Source organism: Pyrus communis, chromosome 3 (genome assembly GCF_963583255.1).
Source record: "Pyrus communis chromosome 3, drPyrComm1.1, whole genome shotgun sequence".
Classification (NCBI taxonomy): Eukaryota; Viridiplantae; Streptophyta; class Magnoliopsida; order Rosales; family Rosaceae; genus Pyrus; species Pyrus communis.
Genome location: NC_084805.1, coordinates 30,302,891 through 30,318,847, shown reverse-complemented (window position 1 = coordinate 30,318,847; position 15,957 = coordinate 30,302,891). Strand labels below are relative to the sequence as shown.

Here is a 15,957-nt window from a genome sequence, read left to right as displayed (position 1 = left end):
TGACCTATATATTGATGGAGGGGAAATCATGATTTTCAGGTGGGTTTGTTATGTAACCCTGAGTCTAATAATTTCATGCTTGTCAAGTTTTATTGATTGATTGAGAAATGTTATACCTTTCGACTTAATCAGACTGTGTTATATGTCAATTATTGAGCATGACGAACTATGAATGGCTTGATCCCTGTTTAGGGTACGTAGGCAGTCTAACATGGAGGTTAGATGCAGCTATAATGCATACGAAAAATAACTATGCGATTCGATTATTGAGTTATGCTTGCCCATATCCCGGAGGTGAGATATGATATATACGGATTTTGGTGACGTCACGTGTCAATTCTGGACGTATGTCAGGATTGAGGCGTGACAAGAGGACTGGATGAAGGTTTGCTCTTTTTTGGGTGTGAAGGCGTACCCGATGTTGTGGCACCCGTACCCACCCTCCCAGTTATATAAATCCCCCTAATTTCCATCCCATAATATTCATCATCAGTAATTAATCCAAAGATTAGAACTTTAATTACTAAATGGAGAGGAAACAAGGAAAAGGGAAAAACTAGGCGGCGCCGAAGAAGGATTAAAGCGATGTCGGAGGTCACGGCGATCGAGCATTGATGAGATTCGGTCCGCAGTTTATTCCTGGGAAAGGGAGTCGGACTGCATGTGGATTTAAGTTGGGGGACGATTGGGGAGAGTGTGGTGTGGTCTGACAAAACGACAGCATAGTGCACGAGGCTGTGGGAGTAGTTTGACAAATCGAGCTCACCAACGATTTAGCCATGGTTTACGTGCGTATAGGGAGTTGGGTGTGTTCAATGTGGGCTACGGTTTACCCGCGCAGAGGGAGTTGGCCATGGTTTACCTGCAAAGGAAATGAGGAACTGTGGTGCGGGTTACAGAGGAAAGAAGGGAAGGATGATGGGTGGGGGTTGCAGAGCAATGGAATGTACGGGTTGTTGGGGAGGTAGAAGACGGGTAGGTTAGTTTTTTTTTTTCACGTGGCATCCAATCATTGTCCACATGAGCATTACATCATCAATTAACGGGAGACTTAACAGCCAAACTAACGGATATATGAAACTGTCCTAAAATTAACACTTTAGGTATGGCTCTGAGACGAAAAAAACTTTATGTACCAAATGTTGAAAACCACGAAATTTGAGGATAGTAATCTGATATTTACCCTAAAATAAAATTAGATAAACTCAAGGACAGACGTGGTCAAGGGGCAAACAAGGATGGATCATCGATCGTGCATGTGCAGACAGAGAGTAGTGAGATTCTCTCCCCTACAATTTTTGTCGCTTTTTCTTTTCTCCTCTAGCACTTTTTATTTTTTTAATAAAAAAGTTAATACAAAATGTTGACGAAACTTAATCGTGACCATTCAAATAGGAGATGGAGAAAAAAGAAAAGGGGAAGAATTCTACTCTTTGAAAGCATGTTGGCAATTAAGTTTTTACTTTAAAATAAATTGACAACATACGTAACATGACTCATTCATAAACTCATGCAAAGTCCATTCATTCATAATTTGAAATTCACTCACTCAAATGATTGCCTCCAATTATTTATTTATTTCAACTCACTTTTATATCAACAAAAACTATATATAGTTATGGATGACCAACCTGATGGATAAAATACAAATGCTTGTTATGTGGGTATGGTCATGGTTTGGAATTTTAATTTGCATCATGTCAATATTTTTTGGCAATTTACTAAGATGATCTTTTTTTTTTTGTTAAGCGATAGATTTGTTAGATTAAGTGTTAGATCAGAGAGTTGACGAGATTTGAATTCACGCCATGATGCAAAAGCAACACTCCTCTTACCAGTGCGGTTGAGGGCCACTTGTTAAAATGATCAAAAAAAAAAATTTGGATTGTCTAACTGATTGGACACTCTTATAAATCCATCGCTTAAAGGATTTAATATTGAAGGATAACCCATTTTCCAAATTGCGAGAGTAAAATTAGGGGTGGGCACTAGAAATTGAAAACCAAAATCAAAACACGAACCAAATTGAATCAGACCGAACAATTTAGTTTTGTAGTCTTGAAACGGTTTCAGTTTGAAACCGGATCTCACTATAAGAAAACGATTGGATTTTGGTTTTGACTTTTAAAATTTTCAACCATGAGGCTGCAGTACATTTCAATTTTTTTCCATCTCTCTCCTTCTCCTCACATTACCAAACTTGTAAGTCAAACAACATTGTACCTCGGTCACTACATAAGTCAAATCAAGCAACCAAAACCTTAAAATATATATATATATATATATATTGTCAACAGTTAAGTGAGTTCTGAGGGACTCAAAAAAAAAAAAAAGAAGGTGTGTTCTGAGGGGAAAAGCAGGTGGGCAGCCTTGAATCCGAGTCAAAAGGGCTAGAAGAGTGTGTAATTTTTATTATGACACTGGTCCTCCTCTAAAGTATACAATTAATAAGGAAGAATAACATAAAATAATATTAATCATACTGAAGAGCTGAAAAATTGGTGTCACATTAACCTAGTTCATCACCTCTTCATCGGTCCCTAAGCTCAAAGCCGAGGGCCCAATTTCCTTTAGGAACGGATCGTCTAAAGGCTCCACTTAAAAAGGAAATCTTAGGGCTGTATCCAATAAAGTGAAGCAACTGCTGTTTCTAATCCGACCCATCAAATATTGTGAAAAAGCAAAACAAAATGAGATGGATCTGAAAACTGGTCGCCTAATGTGTAACAAGTTAGATCTTTAATGGTTTCTGCAAAAGCGTGACAAGCGTGACGAGTTCGATCAATAATGATAGATTTTTCATTATACTTGAAATACGAAATAGTACATTACATATTACTTTACAATTGAAGAATGGTTGAAAAATGAAAATTTTCTTCTGTTTATATAAGAGTAATGTTAGAGAGGTTAAATTTGTAAATCAAATAATGTGGTATATGATGATTAAATGATTGCTTAAGTGTTGATTAATATGCATATTTTTTATTTGTTACATTTCATTTGGTTGGCAAATTTAGTTTAAAAATTTGATCTTCCTAGCATTATCCTTTTTATAATGATACGTAATGTACCACTCGATGTTTCGAACACAATAAAAAAATTCTCACAATTAACATGATATACAATGATACAAAAAAGAAAAAATTTCAAACCAAAACCAAAACCTCAATGTTGTGATATAACATTTTGCTGGAAAAAGGGTTCACAAAGTTTATAAGGATACGAAAGAAACCACAAAAAAGATTAAAATACACCAGTAGCGGTAGCAATTCAAGAACGCCTAATGCTAATCATATGAACTTTTTCAATCTAGAACTACTTTCCGGGATCATTAGACGAAGTTGATGCTGCTGAAGTCTTCCCCGAAGAGGTGGAACCAGCAACATTGCCATCGCCGGTGAGCTTGGCGGGTGGAAAAACCTCGCCAAGGGTTTTTTCGCCAACCAGAACACTCACAACTTCAGACATTGTAGGTCTGACACTAGGAGCTAGAGTGGTGCAATGGACTGCTAATTTCATAATGATGAGGGCTTCTTTTTCATCATATTTATTAGACAAATTTTTATCAACCAAGCTCGTCAAATTTCCTTTGGCAAGTGCTTGATATGCCTGCACATATGCAGGATGGGTTGTTAGCATCAGGCTTGAATGCATATTCACACCTAAAAATGCATAATCAAATATAGAGAAGAAAACACTAAAGCACAACCCTGTCACTCTTGCTTACCCTGTCTAAAAGAACCTGAGTTTCCTCGCTTGATTTGCTCAATATGTTTCTCTTCCCACTAACAATTTCGAGTATGACCACCCCAAAGCTATAAACATCCGATTTGCTCGTTAAAACATTTGTTTGGAAATACTCTGGCGCCATGTAGCCTCTGTAGTAAGCATAAGCATTTAGTTTTACATAGACTTAAATTTGCCTCATAAAACTAATGAGTTGCTAGTTTACTTACTGCGAAACTTCTCTTGTGATGACCTTAACTTTCTCTTCGTTGGTATAAAAACTTGCAAATCCAAAGTCTGATAACTTAGCCTCAAAATTTTCATTAAGAAGAATATTAGCGGATTTTATATTCGTATGAAGGATCTTTACTCTCGGATGCTCGTGTAGATGATCCAAACCCTTTGCTATTCCCAAGCAAATTTTAACCCTTGTATTCCAATCAAGCTTGACTGTGCTAGAAGTGCTCGAGTCTGCAGTTGCATACACTTCAATACGTTATATGTTGTATTCGTCTTTCATGATAGTTTTTAAACCATTATATGCATCAAAACATCACAGTACAAGTAAACAAGAAGTAGAAAATGCATTACCAAATAAGATGTCGGCAAGGGATTCCATATACTCGTAAACAAGAAGTTGGAGGTCTTTACCAATATAAACATCCAAGAGTTCAAGGATATTGTTGTGTTGTAATGAACTTATGGTGCCAATTTCCTTGTTCAGGCCTTCGATTTTTTCGTTAAATTGAGCGGGATTTAGTTTCTTCACGGCCACAATGTAACCTTGCAGTTTTGCCTTCATCCACACAAAATTATAGAATAAAACAAAATTACAAAAATTATAAAATGTATACAAGTATAGAAGTTTACCTTATAAACTGTTCCAAAACGACCAAGTTTCGTGTTGTCACTAAAATTTTCAGTAGCTTTTATTAATTCTTTGACTGTGACAAGTTTGTCTTTAAGCTCGTCATCTTTTTTTTCTTGACCTATTTTGATTTCTGTACAAAGAAAAAAATGCATCAAGAACATATATACAACTTTAATTCTTTTTGTTTTGGTGTATCAAAGAAGGCATACAGAGTGCAGTATATAATTGTAGCTTAGCATGCAGCTTATTGACTTACTGGGCTCCTCTTTGATTGACAGCCAGCCCATCCTCCAAGCGAAAGCCAATAAGAGCAGCAGAGCAGCAATGAAGGATGCAATCGTAATCAATGCAATGCGTAGACGTTTATATTTATCGGGACTAATATCGAACTCTGAAATTAGTGGGAAGAGAGCAATAATACATGAGTGTTCATTTGAACAAAATAAATTAAAAAGCAATCAATTCACGAAATAAAATATTACCAGGATTCACAGAAATAGCTGATATTAGAGGTCCATTAAAATTAGGCTGGTAAGCAATAGACCCCTTTCCAGGCCAGTACAAGTGGATCTCTAACAGATCACTATCATGTACAACCTCAGCTGAATGACTTACACTTATTGGTTTTTCTCCAATTCCCTCCTTGTCTCTAATGTCGAAATAATTTAGTGTCCTGTTACCCTGCCACAAAATTTACGTAAAATGAGATGATGCAATAAATAAAAGTAGAATGATGTGATTGTTACCATGACCAAAAAAAAAATAATTGTTACCTGAATATATACATCAAATGCGCGTTTCCTTAGACTAGTATAGTCTGCAACATTGGTGTATATAATTTCATGGAAATGAAGCGTCACATTATATGTGCCTTTACGTAGACAAAAAGCATAATACTTGAGGGATACCGGGGACAGACGAGCTTTTTCATACAACGGTGCTTCAGTAATGGAAACTCCACGTGTTGTGCTCTTGATGAAATCACTAGTATTACTTTTTAGTACACCAATGTCTCCGGAAAGGCTGTAAGCCCAGTTTTTCTTTGGGCTTGTGTAAGAGAGGGATGTGTCATTATCTTGATCATATATATTCCCAAGAACAGTTGTCTCTTCACCACCACAATTAATAAACAAGGAATGGTCTGCAGGAAAAATTAACATATAATATATCCTGCAGCATTTAGTTTGTTTTCAGGATGCCGATTTCTGAAGAATAAACTTACACTTTGGTTTGTTTCGAGGACAGTATGTGTTTTTCATTCCAAATGTATCCATCCTAAAAGTAGTTACCAATATGTTATACAAGGTTCTGATGATCGAGTCTCTTACTAATACAAAAGGGAAAAAAACATACATATCTGGTAAAGAGGTTGAGGAGTTGGGGCAGCAGGCAAACAAGTTCCTGAAAAGAAAAAAAAAGTTAAGGCCATGAAACAAAAAAATTTCATAATTGATATTGTCTCCAACTTAAGCGACGTGCTACAATAGTTGTGGTGTGGTTTAAACAAAAGGCCTTAATGCAATTAGTAGTGGAAGTGGAACCATTCAATTTCGTCAACAGAAACATTAAAGAAGAAAGAACATATCCTCACAGTTGTAGGTTGCTTGGAACTGCAGAGTCTACTGCTGAAAAATTGTTGAACGAAAGATCCCTAAAAAATAACATAGCATGCATCAATCTCATTAATTAATTTGTACATATGAGCAAAAAATTAAAGCTGTCGCAAATGAAAGTCCTTCCAACTTCAGTTCAGAATATGAAGACATACATCCTAGTTTGGGAGGCCCGAAATATCCAACGTGGGACTGGCCCGTTAAGCATATTTCCAGAAAAAGACCTGAATATAATTAAGCGTATATATTATATTAACGCATGTAATTAACAAGACTTAGATCTGTAGTTGATCTAAATTCTTCCAGTTAAGAATGTTATTCCTTTACATGTAAATCATATCTGATTTCATATAATGAGGGAGGCCACCGGTTAAATAATTGAAGCTCAAGTCTCTGCAAGACAAAACACAGAGGATTAACAGTTAAAGGAGTTTTGATCTACAATGATATTAAGAACATACTCAATTATGGTTCCATGTAATTGGCTATATATTGTGAAATAAAAAATACAACATAGAAAGATATATCAGACGATGCTTAATTAATTATCTAATGACGCAGTTGAAAGTTTGTTGGAGAGCGCTTTGAGAATAGCTAAAAGTACTTTTTAATAATGAAATGCAATTACGATTGCCACAAAAAGTAATAAATGATTTTGGGTCATAAAAATGTGTTTTGGAAAAACCAGTGCACATCATATACTTTTTCAGAAAACACTTGTAAGTGTTTTTGCAAGAAATCACTTGAATTTTTAATAATAAAAAAATTGAAACGTTTTTAATGAAAACACTTATAGCATAAGCGCTTATGATTATAAAACAAGCCCTAAAACTGAATCAATTTTCTTTCCAGCCAAATTAACAGGACAACTCCAAAAGCAAAATTACAAAAGTGAAGTGAAATTACAGGTATCTTAGAGATGTCATTTCTTCACCAATGTATTTGGGGATTGGGCCGGTGATTGAGCAGTTCCTCAGTGTTCTGTAGAAAACGAACGTGAAGAACGAAAAATGAAGCCTTTGGGCACAAACTGGGCTAGAAGCAATTATTACAACAAGGCACTCACAGAGAAAAGAAATTAGCACTGTTGGCGATCTTTTGTGGTAATGGGAAACTATGATTCGTTGCCAGGTCGCTTATCAGCCTGTAGAGGAATAAATATATACACATTTTCAACCTCTAATAAAATATATATATATATATATATATATATATATATGTGTGTAATGCTAGAGAAATTAAATTTGTAAACAAAATTTTGTAAATAAAATGACATGGAAGCTCATTATTGGATATTACTTAAACATTGATAAACGTGCTCATATCTACTGGTAACATATTATTTAGTTTGCAAATTTTGTCTACAAATGTAACCTCTCTAGCATTAACCTATATATACACACACACACACATATATTATAGAACCAGCAAAGTGAAAGAAAGAGGAAGATGTCTTATACAGATACTGAAGGTTTTGCAAACTGAATATTTCTTCAGTCACCCGTCCTTCGAAATTGTTTCCCATGAGCACCCTGCACGCCGTGTAAAAAAATTGTCTTTTTAAGAAACCTTAATGGTAAGCGGGAGAGGATAATATTGCTACCTGCTGAGTGTAAAGCTAAAAATTACTTACAGGTAATAGATATTAGTCCACTTGGCTATGGTTTCAACTGGTAAGGGACCAGAAATGTAATTCCCAGCTATTGAACTGTATGCATTCACCAGTCACCATTATATTCTCTTAATTATTTAATTAATGTGTGGCAAACCTCAAATTAATCATTGACAGGAGTGAACACTTACAACTTTTTCAGGCTTGTGAGGTTGCCATAAGAAGTATTTGGAAATTTCTCACTCAAATAATTGGCCGACACAAGGCTGCAACAATGAAAGAGACACTCCTATGTTAATTACTTTTGCATATTAACTCTTGATTGTTATCTATTTTATTTAGTTTTTAAGCGACGAGTTTGGGGTTTTTTTTTTTTTTTTTTTTTTTTTTTTTTTGTCATTTAAACTTACAAGGTTGTGAGTGATTTCAACTTTCCGAGGCTTTCTGGAAGAGGACCAGAGAGCTGATTCTCAGACAGATCCCTGTGGGAAAAAAAATGACAAAAGACTTCTTAGAATTAAGGTTTTAGAAGATTAATTATATATATATATATATATATATATATATATTCTTTTTATCTAAACATGCATACAAATAAAATCACAAGTCTATAAGTATAATTAAATGTGGTGTAAGCAAAGAACAAACATAGTTGTAAGAAGCGAAAGATCTCCAAAACCCTCAGGAATTGTGCCTGATAGCATATTAAACTGCAGATATCTGCAAAAGCCGGTGAAAGTAAAGCATGCATGAAATGAATTAATCCATGACAAATTAAAATCTGAGGTGGAGGAGATTAAGAAAAGAAATAATTAATTAATGTACCCACAATTCAGTAAGCTTCGTCAGTGAACCAAAATTTCGTGGTATACCTCCGCTAAGCAAGTTGTATTGCAGATATCTATATATATAGAGCGTGAAAATGACTTGATAAGAATTTTAACAAAAGAAATTAATGGAAATTAATCAAGATGACTCTCCACAATTAAATTGGCGACATCAAGCCCTTACAAATATCGAAGAGAAACCAAGCCCCCTAAGCTTGCTGGTATTGGACCACTGAGTTGATTTTGCGATAGATCCCTTGATACAGACACAGAGAACCCCAATTCAGGATTCTAATTTTCACAAGTACATATTGATTAACAATGAATTTTCATGTAAAACTATCCATATATTCATAATCATGCAAATTCTAGTGTGTGCGTGTAACCATCTAGTATATATTTACTTACAAGGTTCCGAGATACATCAAATTCCCCAATGTATCAGGTATGCTGCCATGAAGTTTGTTGCTGGATAGAATGCTTTTGATATGATATTTGAAAGAAAGAAAAAATAAATTAATTAGGTTGAACTTATGATTTCTTTACACTCTTGCTTGGTGAATATTTTTGTGAAGGTTAGTTCTTTTTACACCCCAAAGTTGTCACTGGAGTCTGCAACATAACATAAACAACTGAAATTACATTAAAGATTGGTGGGCAGAGAAAGAGTCGGATTACGTACAGTCTCCGTAGATTACTAAGATAACCCACACCTTCATGAATAGTTCCAGTTAAATCTAAGTTGCTTATTTCACTGCCACACAAAATGAGTGCACAAAAAAAAGGGTTAATACCGTTCTATACATAATTTAAACAAGATTTTGATGATTTATTTGACCTAATGCGTATTTGTGAAATACTGTTTCATACATACATTTCAGAGATGCGGCATAGATTAGTTGCGTTATTGCAATCACAATTGAATGTAAAACCATAAGCTGAGACTCCATCGACGCACATTGTGTTTGTAATGGCTGGTTGTTGCTTGAACTCTAAGTCTCTCATAATGGCTCGGAGAGCAGACACTACCAATATTTCGGTAAGTAATTAATAAATACGATGATCTCTTAGCTGAAATTAATTAATTAGTTAAACATGTGTTTGAAGGCGATTTAATCAGAAAGTTAGCTGATGATTAAAACAGATGGAGTGATATTGGTAATGAATACCTTCATCTACCGGCAGTCGAGGCACGTCGGCTCTACAGTGGAATTTGGATTGAGGCCAGCGTCCAAGTTGCCAAAGTAGAATATGGTAAAAAACAAGCTTTGTAAGCTGCAGTCTAAGAGAAGGCTTACTCATTTCTATTGCTAGGTCGTGACTCGTTGTAGAAGATAATTTGCTCCATCAATGTCGATTACCTATATATATTACGAAATCACCCGTGGAAATGAGACCCATCTATATTATAAAGGTGGTCAACATCGCAATCGGTAATGTGGTCATCAATATAAAATATGTACTTGCGAACAATTTCATTACAAAAATGATACTCTTATCATATTTTTTATACCGTAATTGTATCACTTCTATAATATAAATAAGACTCACATATGTTTGTGGACCTTACCTTTATTAGAAAAATGATAAAAATGTGGTAAGTATAGCCACACTCATTTCATTATTTGAGATCTCTTTAATAAAGACGATACTCATTTCATTATTTTTCAGAAACATTTTTGCCCACTACCGCTAGTTTTGATGGATGCTCACCTCTTCCCCCACCAACTAATCAGGATTAAATTTAATATTAAAATACTTTTGAAAAGAGTTAAAAATAAATAAATTAAACATAATAAAAATTTCCAACAGGACTCCTCCTCTTCCTCTCTTTTCGACCCAATAACCACCACCCCGGCAACGGCTACAAACACCCACGCCCCGAAGCCACCACCCTCCATTCCTCCATATTTTACTTCAAATCGTCCGGGCCATGGACGCCAAGTCCACCTCCGAACCCTCCATTCCTTAATTACAGTAATACTGATGTCGTTTTGTGGTGTTCCCAATTGGGTTTCTCGAATATTTCTTCTCTTTTGATGATATTAAGCATTTGAAGAAATGGGTTTACTTGTGATGATTTTATCCATGTTTTCAGTACTTGACTTATTTACTTATAATTTATAAATTACAGGGCTGGGTTTGTGAGTGTCTTGTATTATATAATTTGTATTTTGTCTGTTGGCTAATTAGTTATGTATGGAACGCAGTAATCGCACAATTTTTGGCACGGCATCGTTTCGTCTTCCCGGAGTCTCTCACACTTTTTTATTATTTTCTGCAAATTCGCAATTGGAATCAATATTGTAATTTGGATCTTCTGTATGGACATAAGTTTCTGGATGCAATAACACTTCACCACTTTTTCAACCAAAAAAAAAATACAAAAGAAAAACACTTCACCACTTTGGGATTTTTGATTTGTGATGTTTGCCCAATAACAGAGAAGGGGGAAAAAACGAGAGAGGAAAGAGATGGGAGGAGGGAGGAAGAAGGGGATGAGACGCTTGAGAATCTGAGATACAAATGTTAGGATTGCGTTGTTGAGTTAACATTTATCTTTAAGGTGTGTACAAAGGCAGCACTAGTGTTCTAAAATTCATCATTTAACATTTAACATTAAGGTGTGTGATGAACATTTATCCTTAATGGAATGCAGTAAAAAAAGATAAATGATTTCCAATTGAAATTCAAAAGAGATGTTAAAAAGTCTATATCAGCAATAACGTTAAAAAAAGACAGTACTAGTGTTTCTCAACTGAAATTCCAATTCATATGTGGCATGACATAAAATGATAACAGAGAGAGTTGCTGACAGCTGCTTCAAATCTATTTTTAGTGGGTAATAAATGTTTTTTACAATTTTTGTTAGGGAATTGTTATTGACACTCCAAAATTCTCAATCTACACTCCAAACTTTCTATATTTAGAAAGAAAAATACACTTGTGAGGAGTGTAGAATGAGATTTTTTGAGTGTCAATAACACTTCCCTTTTTGTTATTACCTTTTGTTTTAGAAATACTAATTACAACTAATATGTAATTAATAATAGTTTAAATCTGACGTATCGAGTGAAGAACAAAATTTACAAAAAGATTAATGTGCCACATAAGTGATGAATGGTTTAGGTGTATGGTGAATCAAGAGGAAGGTTCTATTAAAAAATGGTGAGCATACGCTATAGTTATGATGATGAGCAAAAATGCTCCAAAAAAGTGATTAAATTACATAGACGCTATTGTGGATTTTATAAAATAGAACTAAAAAAGGGAAAGAAAAAAAAAACTGAAGAAAAAACCTGTAAAGGTGCAAACAAGAGGTCAAAACCTGCATGGGAGAGATACCTCCATTTGTTTCCTGCTTATCGACCTTCACTCTTGTCAAGTCTTTGCTCTATCATCCTTGGATAGAACCTTCCTCTTGATTTAGTTTCAAATCCCTGCAATGGTTTATTTGTCCATATTTAATTTGTTCTCTGGTTCTGCTGCTAATAAGTTTTGAATAAGATAACCCCCAACTATTACACCAAAATTTCATGGCTCTTGTAGCATGGCAATTGTGTTTAAATCAAAATAGATAGATTTTGTTACTGCAATTAATGACAGATTTTTCAATGAGCTGGGAATATAGGGTAGTACACCACATATCACTATACAAGTGGAGGAACGCTTGAAAACTAAATTTTTCTCCATTCATACAATGACATGGTGTACATACCACTCCAGCCACACTAATTTCAAACAAAAACCAAAACCTCAATAACATAAACCCCAAGTTTTCTTCTTCACGAATAAGGAAGATTGTTTATAACATGAATACCTCCCATCGTCTCATCCAATCGATTCTCTCATATCTATCTATGTTCGTCGGGATTGCCTGTATCATCTCCCGCCCTAGCTAGGATTCGATTGATTATCACCATTTTTCACAGACTAGATCCAGGGTTCCCTTGCCAGTCAGCATCCACGTTCGTGCTATATATGTTGAACCCACCAAAACTAGAATTAGAGCGACGCCCCACCAAGCCTTCCGAGGCCGTCGCGGTTTAAGCATCATTATTTTTAATCAACTACGCTTGTTTTAGATTTATGACGTGGAAAAGGTGTTATTGAACTTGAACAATGGCGCATTTTATGCATCATAAAGCATATTTTGTATGGCACCCTCATTTATGTTATTAATGACGCAATATGTAGTAGTGTCTCCATTTCTTCTCTTCAAACTTTTCTCTAGTTTTATTCATACACGTTACTGTAGTTATCAGGCTACTTAGAAATATTGGTTAAGTACTTTATGTTCTTGCTCTCAAATTTTCAATATTTTATTTTCATTGCTTGTTATGTTTTTCTCATTCCCCTCACTCATACACTAAATAACTCACGTCATCATCACTGCCCTTGTCGATGTGCTCTGCTAAATCCAGCTCGTTTCACACCTTCTGTGAGGCTGTGAGAAACAAATGAATCGTTGTCTAGAATGAGTATTTGGATTATTTTGGTGGTCCGTGTATATGGCCGATTATGATTTTCCATCTGAGGCTACTTCTAATTAAAAAGGGTATCTATATTCGTTTTGATTTAGATTTGATGAATACACACACACACATACATATATGATGAACTATACAGTAGATTGTTATATATAAAACATAGAAGCCAAATTATGGAATATGAAATTATTGCCTGATTAGTTTGACAGAACAAAAGAATAAAAAAATCTAGTACATTACTATCACAGATTCACAATGTAAGGTGATTGTGGGTTTGTTTGTAGAGATTAAGATGGTTGTTTAGAAGTCCAAAATAGCCACCAAATTTGTGAAGAGATCTAAACACAAAACATTAGGTATTCGAGAAAAATAATACCCCAAGATAGTTGATTGGATATGCAACGAGATGTACAAGAAACTCATCAAAAGAAAATAGAGCGGATTGACAAGAAAAAAAGGGGGGTTTTGAACTTTGATCTTTGAAGAAGATTAAAATTTAATAAAAATCTAGTGTTAGATTGGATATTGATTTTAGTCCTTTAATGTGTACTTAATTCAAATTCATATTATATTTTTGTTTTTATATTTAATAGATATCTTGTTTAATGTCATTACATTAAATTTAAATTTATTATTATACACATTTTAATTCATTAATTTTATTTAACTTCTTCTAATTAGTGTACCTCAACGTCCGTATCATAATATATTTTACTAAATTAGTGTACCGAAATGTCCGTACCTAAATATATTGTAATACCTAAATACATTGTAGTGAATTAATGGCACATAAGAAAATATGCAAAAATATGAGTGTACCAAAAATTATGTACCTAAATATATGATGCTAAACTAGTGTACCGAAACGTATGCACCTAAATATGTTATACTAAACTTGTCATATCCCAATCCGGCTCCTCCGTAGCACAATATTGTCTGCTTTGAGCTTACCATTCCCTCACGGATTTGTTTCTGGAAACTCAGACGAGAACTTCCCAGTGGGTCACCCATCATAGGATTGCTCTCACCCTCATAGGATTGCTCTCACCCGAACTCGCTTAACTTCAGAGTTCCAATGGAATCCGAATCCAGTGAATTCCCAAAAGGCCTCGTGCTATAGGGAGGGGAGCATATACATATAAGGTACATCACCCTCTATCCGTTGGTCGATGTGGGATCTTACAAAACTAGTGTACCGAAATGTCCGTACCTAAATATATTATACTAAACTAGTGTACTGAAATATTCGTACCTAAATATATTACAATGAATTAGTGGCACATGAGACATATGCAAAAATATAAGCGTACCGAAAAATCTCTACGAAAATATTTTCTTATATAAGATACTTATCATAATGAGAAAAAAAATTTATAATATAATCTTAAAATTTTATTTATGAACACCATAAAATTATAAATAAAAAAAAAGACATTAAATACATATACCGGCATTAAATAGAGTTTAGGGACTAAAATCAATTTTTAATTTTGTATAAAACATTTTTCTAAACTTCATCTTATTTAATAATTAAAAGCTAGTTTTCTTAAAAAAATGAGGAGGAGAAAATTAGAAGCATGGGTGTTTGGGGAAGGGAGAAATAAATCACAATTAATGATAGAGGAGAGTGAATCAAATTCTTAAATAAAAGAGAGTCAATTGTGAATTAATTAAAACACAATCTCTTATTCCTCAAATTCTTTGATAGATGGTTAAGTGGAGGTAATATTAGTGGCATTGGTAGTGGACTATACTGACCTGAAAGTTTATCACAACCGTAAATTATGGATTAATTAAGAATAGAGGAGACCCTAAACCAAGAAGTTAAGGATTACATTTATGTAACCAACATCTTATTCAATTTTAAACATATTGCCTTTATCCCTCTTGGACCAACTAGACCTTTATTCCTCTTATCATCATCTATTTGCCCTGTTGCAGTTCATCAATTATTTATAAATTTGTCCTGAATGTTTTAGTCTGAGCCAGCAGGCACGTATAACTATTGGGTCCTGTATTTCTGTAAGAGAAGTAACGAGAAAAGTATCCCTGATTATTTGATTGGAAATCTTGTTTCATGCATTATTTGGCATTTTGCTTTTGCACCACATATTGTCTATAAAAGTTAAAGCTCCAAACAATCGGCTTTGTTTAAAGTTGTCGTCCTTTACACATATCTATGAACAATTGGAATTTTTTTGAGTGGCGTACATGCAAATTTGATTGGAATCTTGCTTCAAATAATTAGGCCATATCTATGAACAATTATTAGATCATATCTAAACCCTAAACAATTATTTTCCTATCTACCACTTTTTGATTCATTGCACAAAACTCGTGTTTCATGCATAATCTGTCATTTTGCTTTTAGCATCAAAGTTTTCCACAAGATAGGCTTTGTTTAAAGCCTAATCGTACGAACGAAAACCATGATTACTAAAAGACAATAACAATAATAGATTAGTGCCAGCATTAAGGAGGAGTACCTTGTGCAATTGCACAAAGCCTCCACATTTAAAGGTCCCCATTAATCAACTATAAGATTTGATTATTTTGTTTCTTGTTTGCCGAGGGAGTGTTGAGATATGTAGAGAGATCAAGGCTTTAATATCACTTTGTTGCAGAAAATTAAAGACTACTTTTATTTATGTCTTACTATAACTGCTGTTTTGCAATTTGGATTAGTGTTTATCGTTTCTACTTTAATTTATTCATCATTTTGTTTTGTTTCTTGATTTCTTTTATACCCAAATGATTTTTTTTATTTATCACATAATTTTAAATTTTTTAAGATTAGGCTCTAGAAAGACGCCTTTTT

The 15,957-nt window shown here is 34.3% G+C and overlaps 2 protein-coding genes across 3 annotated transcripts; both read right to left on the bottom strand.

The window, feature by feature from the left end:
* Positions 1-3,315: 3,315 nt before the first annotated feature.
* LOC137728644 (cold-responsive protein kinase 1-like) lies at positions 3,316-3,871 on the bottom strand. The gene is made up of 2 exons (XM_068467373.1): positions 3,728-3,871; positions 3,316-3,609 (listed from the first exon to the last, which is right to left on the bottom strand). Exons 1-2 carry the CDS (start codon positions 3,869-3,871, stop codon positions 3,316-3,318), a joined length of 438 nt encoding a protein of 145 aa, XP_068323474.1.
* On the bottom strand, positions 3,628-9,989 carry LOC137728866 (probable LRR receptor-like serine/threonine-protein kinase At1g53430). 2 transcript variants are annotated; one of them, XM_068467652.1, is made up of 24 exons: positions 9,819-9,989; positions 9,524-9,674; positions 9,332-9,403; positions 9,058-9,129; positions 8,834-8,905; positions 8,652-8,723; positions 8,471-8,542; positions 8,233-8,304; positions 8,014-8,088; positions 7,844-7,918; positions 7,671-7,742; positions 7,277-7,354; positions 7,117-7,191; positions 6,538-6,603; positions 6,366-6,434; positions 6,189-6,248; positions 5,951-5,998; positions 5,820-5,872; positions 5,371-5,738; positions 5,080-5,278; positions 4,854-4,988; positions 4,318-4,727; positions 3,957-4,197; positions 3,628-3,878 (listed from the first exon to the last, which is right to left on the bottom strand). In XM_068467652.1, exons 1-22 carry the CDS (start codon positions 9,949-9,951, stop codon positions 4,525-4,527), a joined length of 2,292 nt encoding a protein of 763 aa, XP_068323753.1. In that variant the 5' UTR covers positions 9,952-9,989; the 3' UTR covers positions 3,628-3,878; positions 3,957-4,197; positions 4,318-4,524. The 2 variants fall into 2 exon arrangements, with proteins under 2 accessions (XP_068323753.1, XP_068323754.1); XM_068467653.1 differs by lacking the exon at positions 9,524-9,674 and having other exon boundaries at positions 3,630-3,878; positions 9,819-9,956.
* Positions 9,990-15,957: the final 5,968 nt, after the last annotated feature.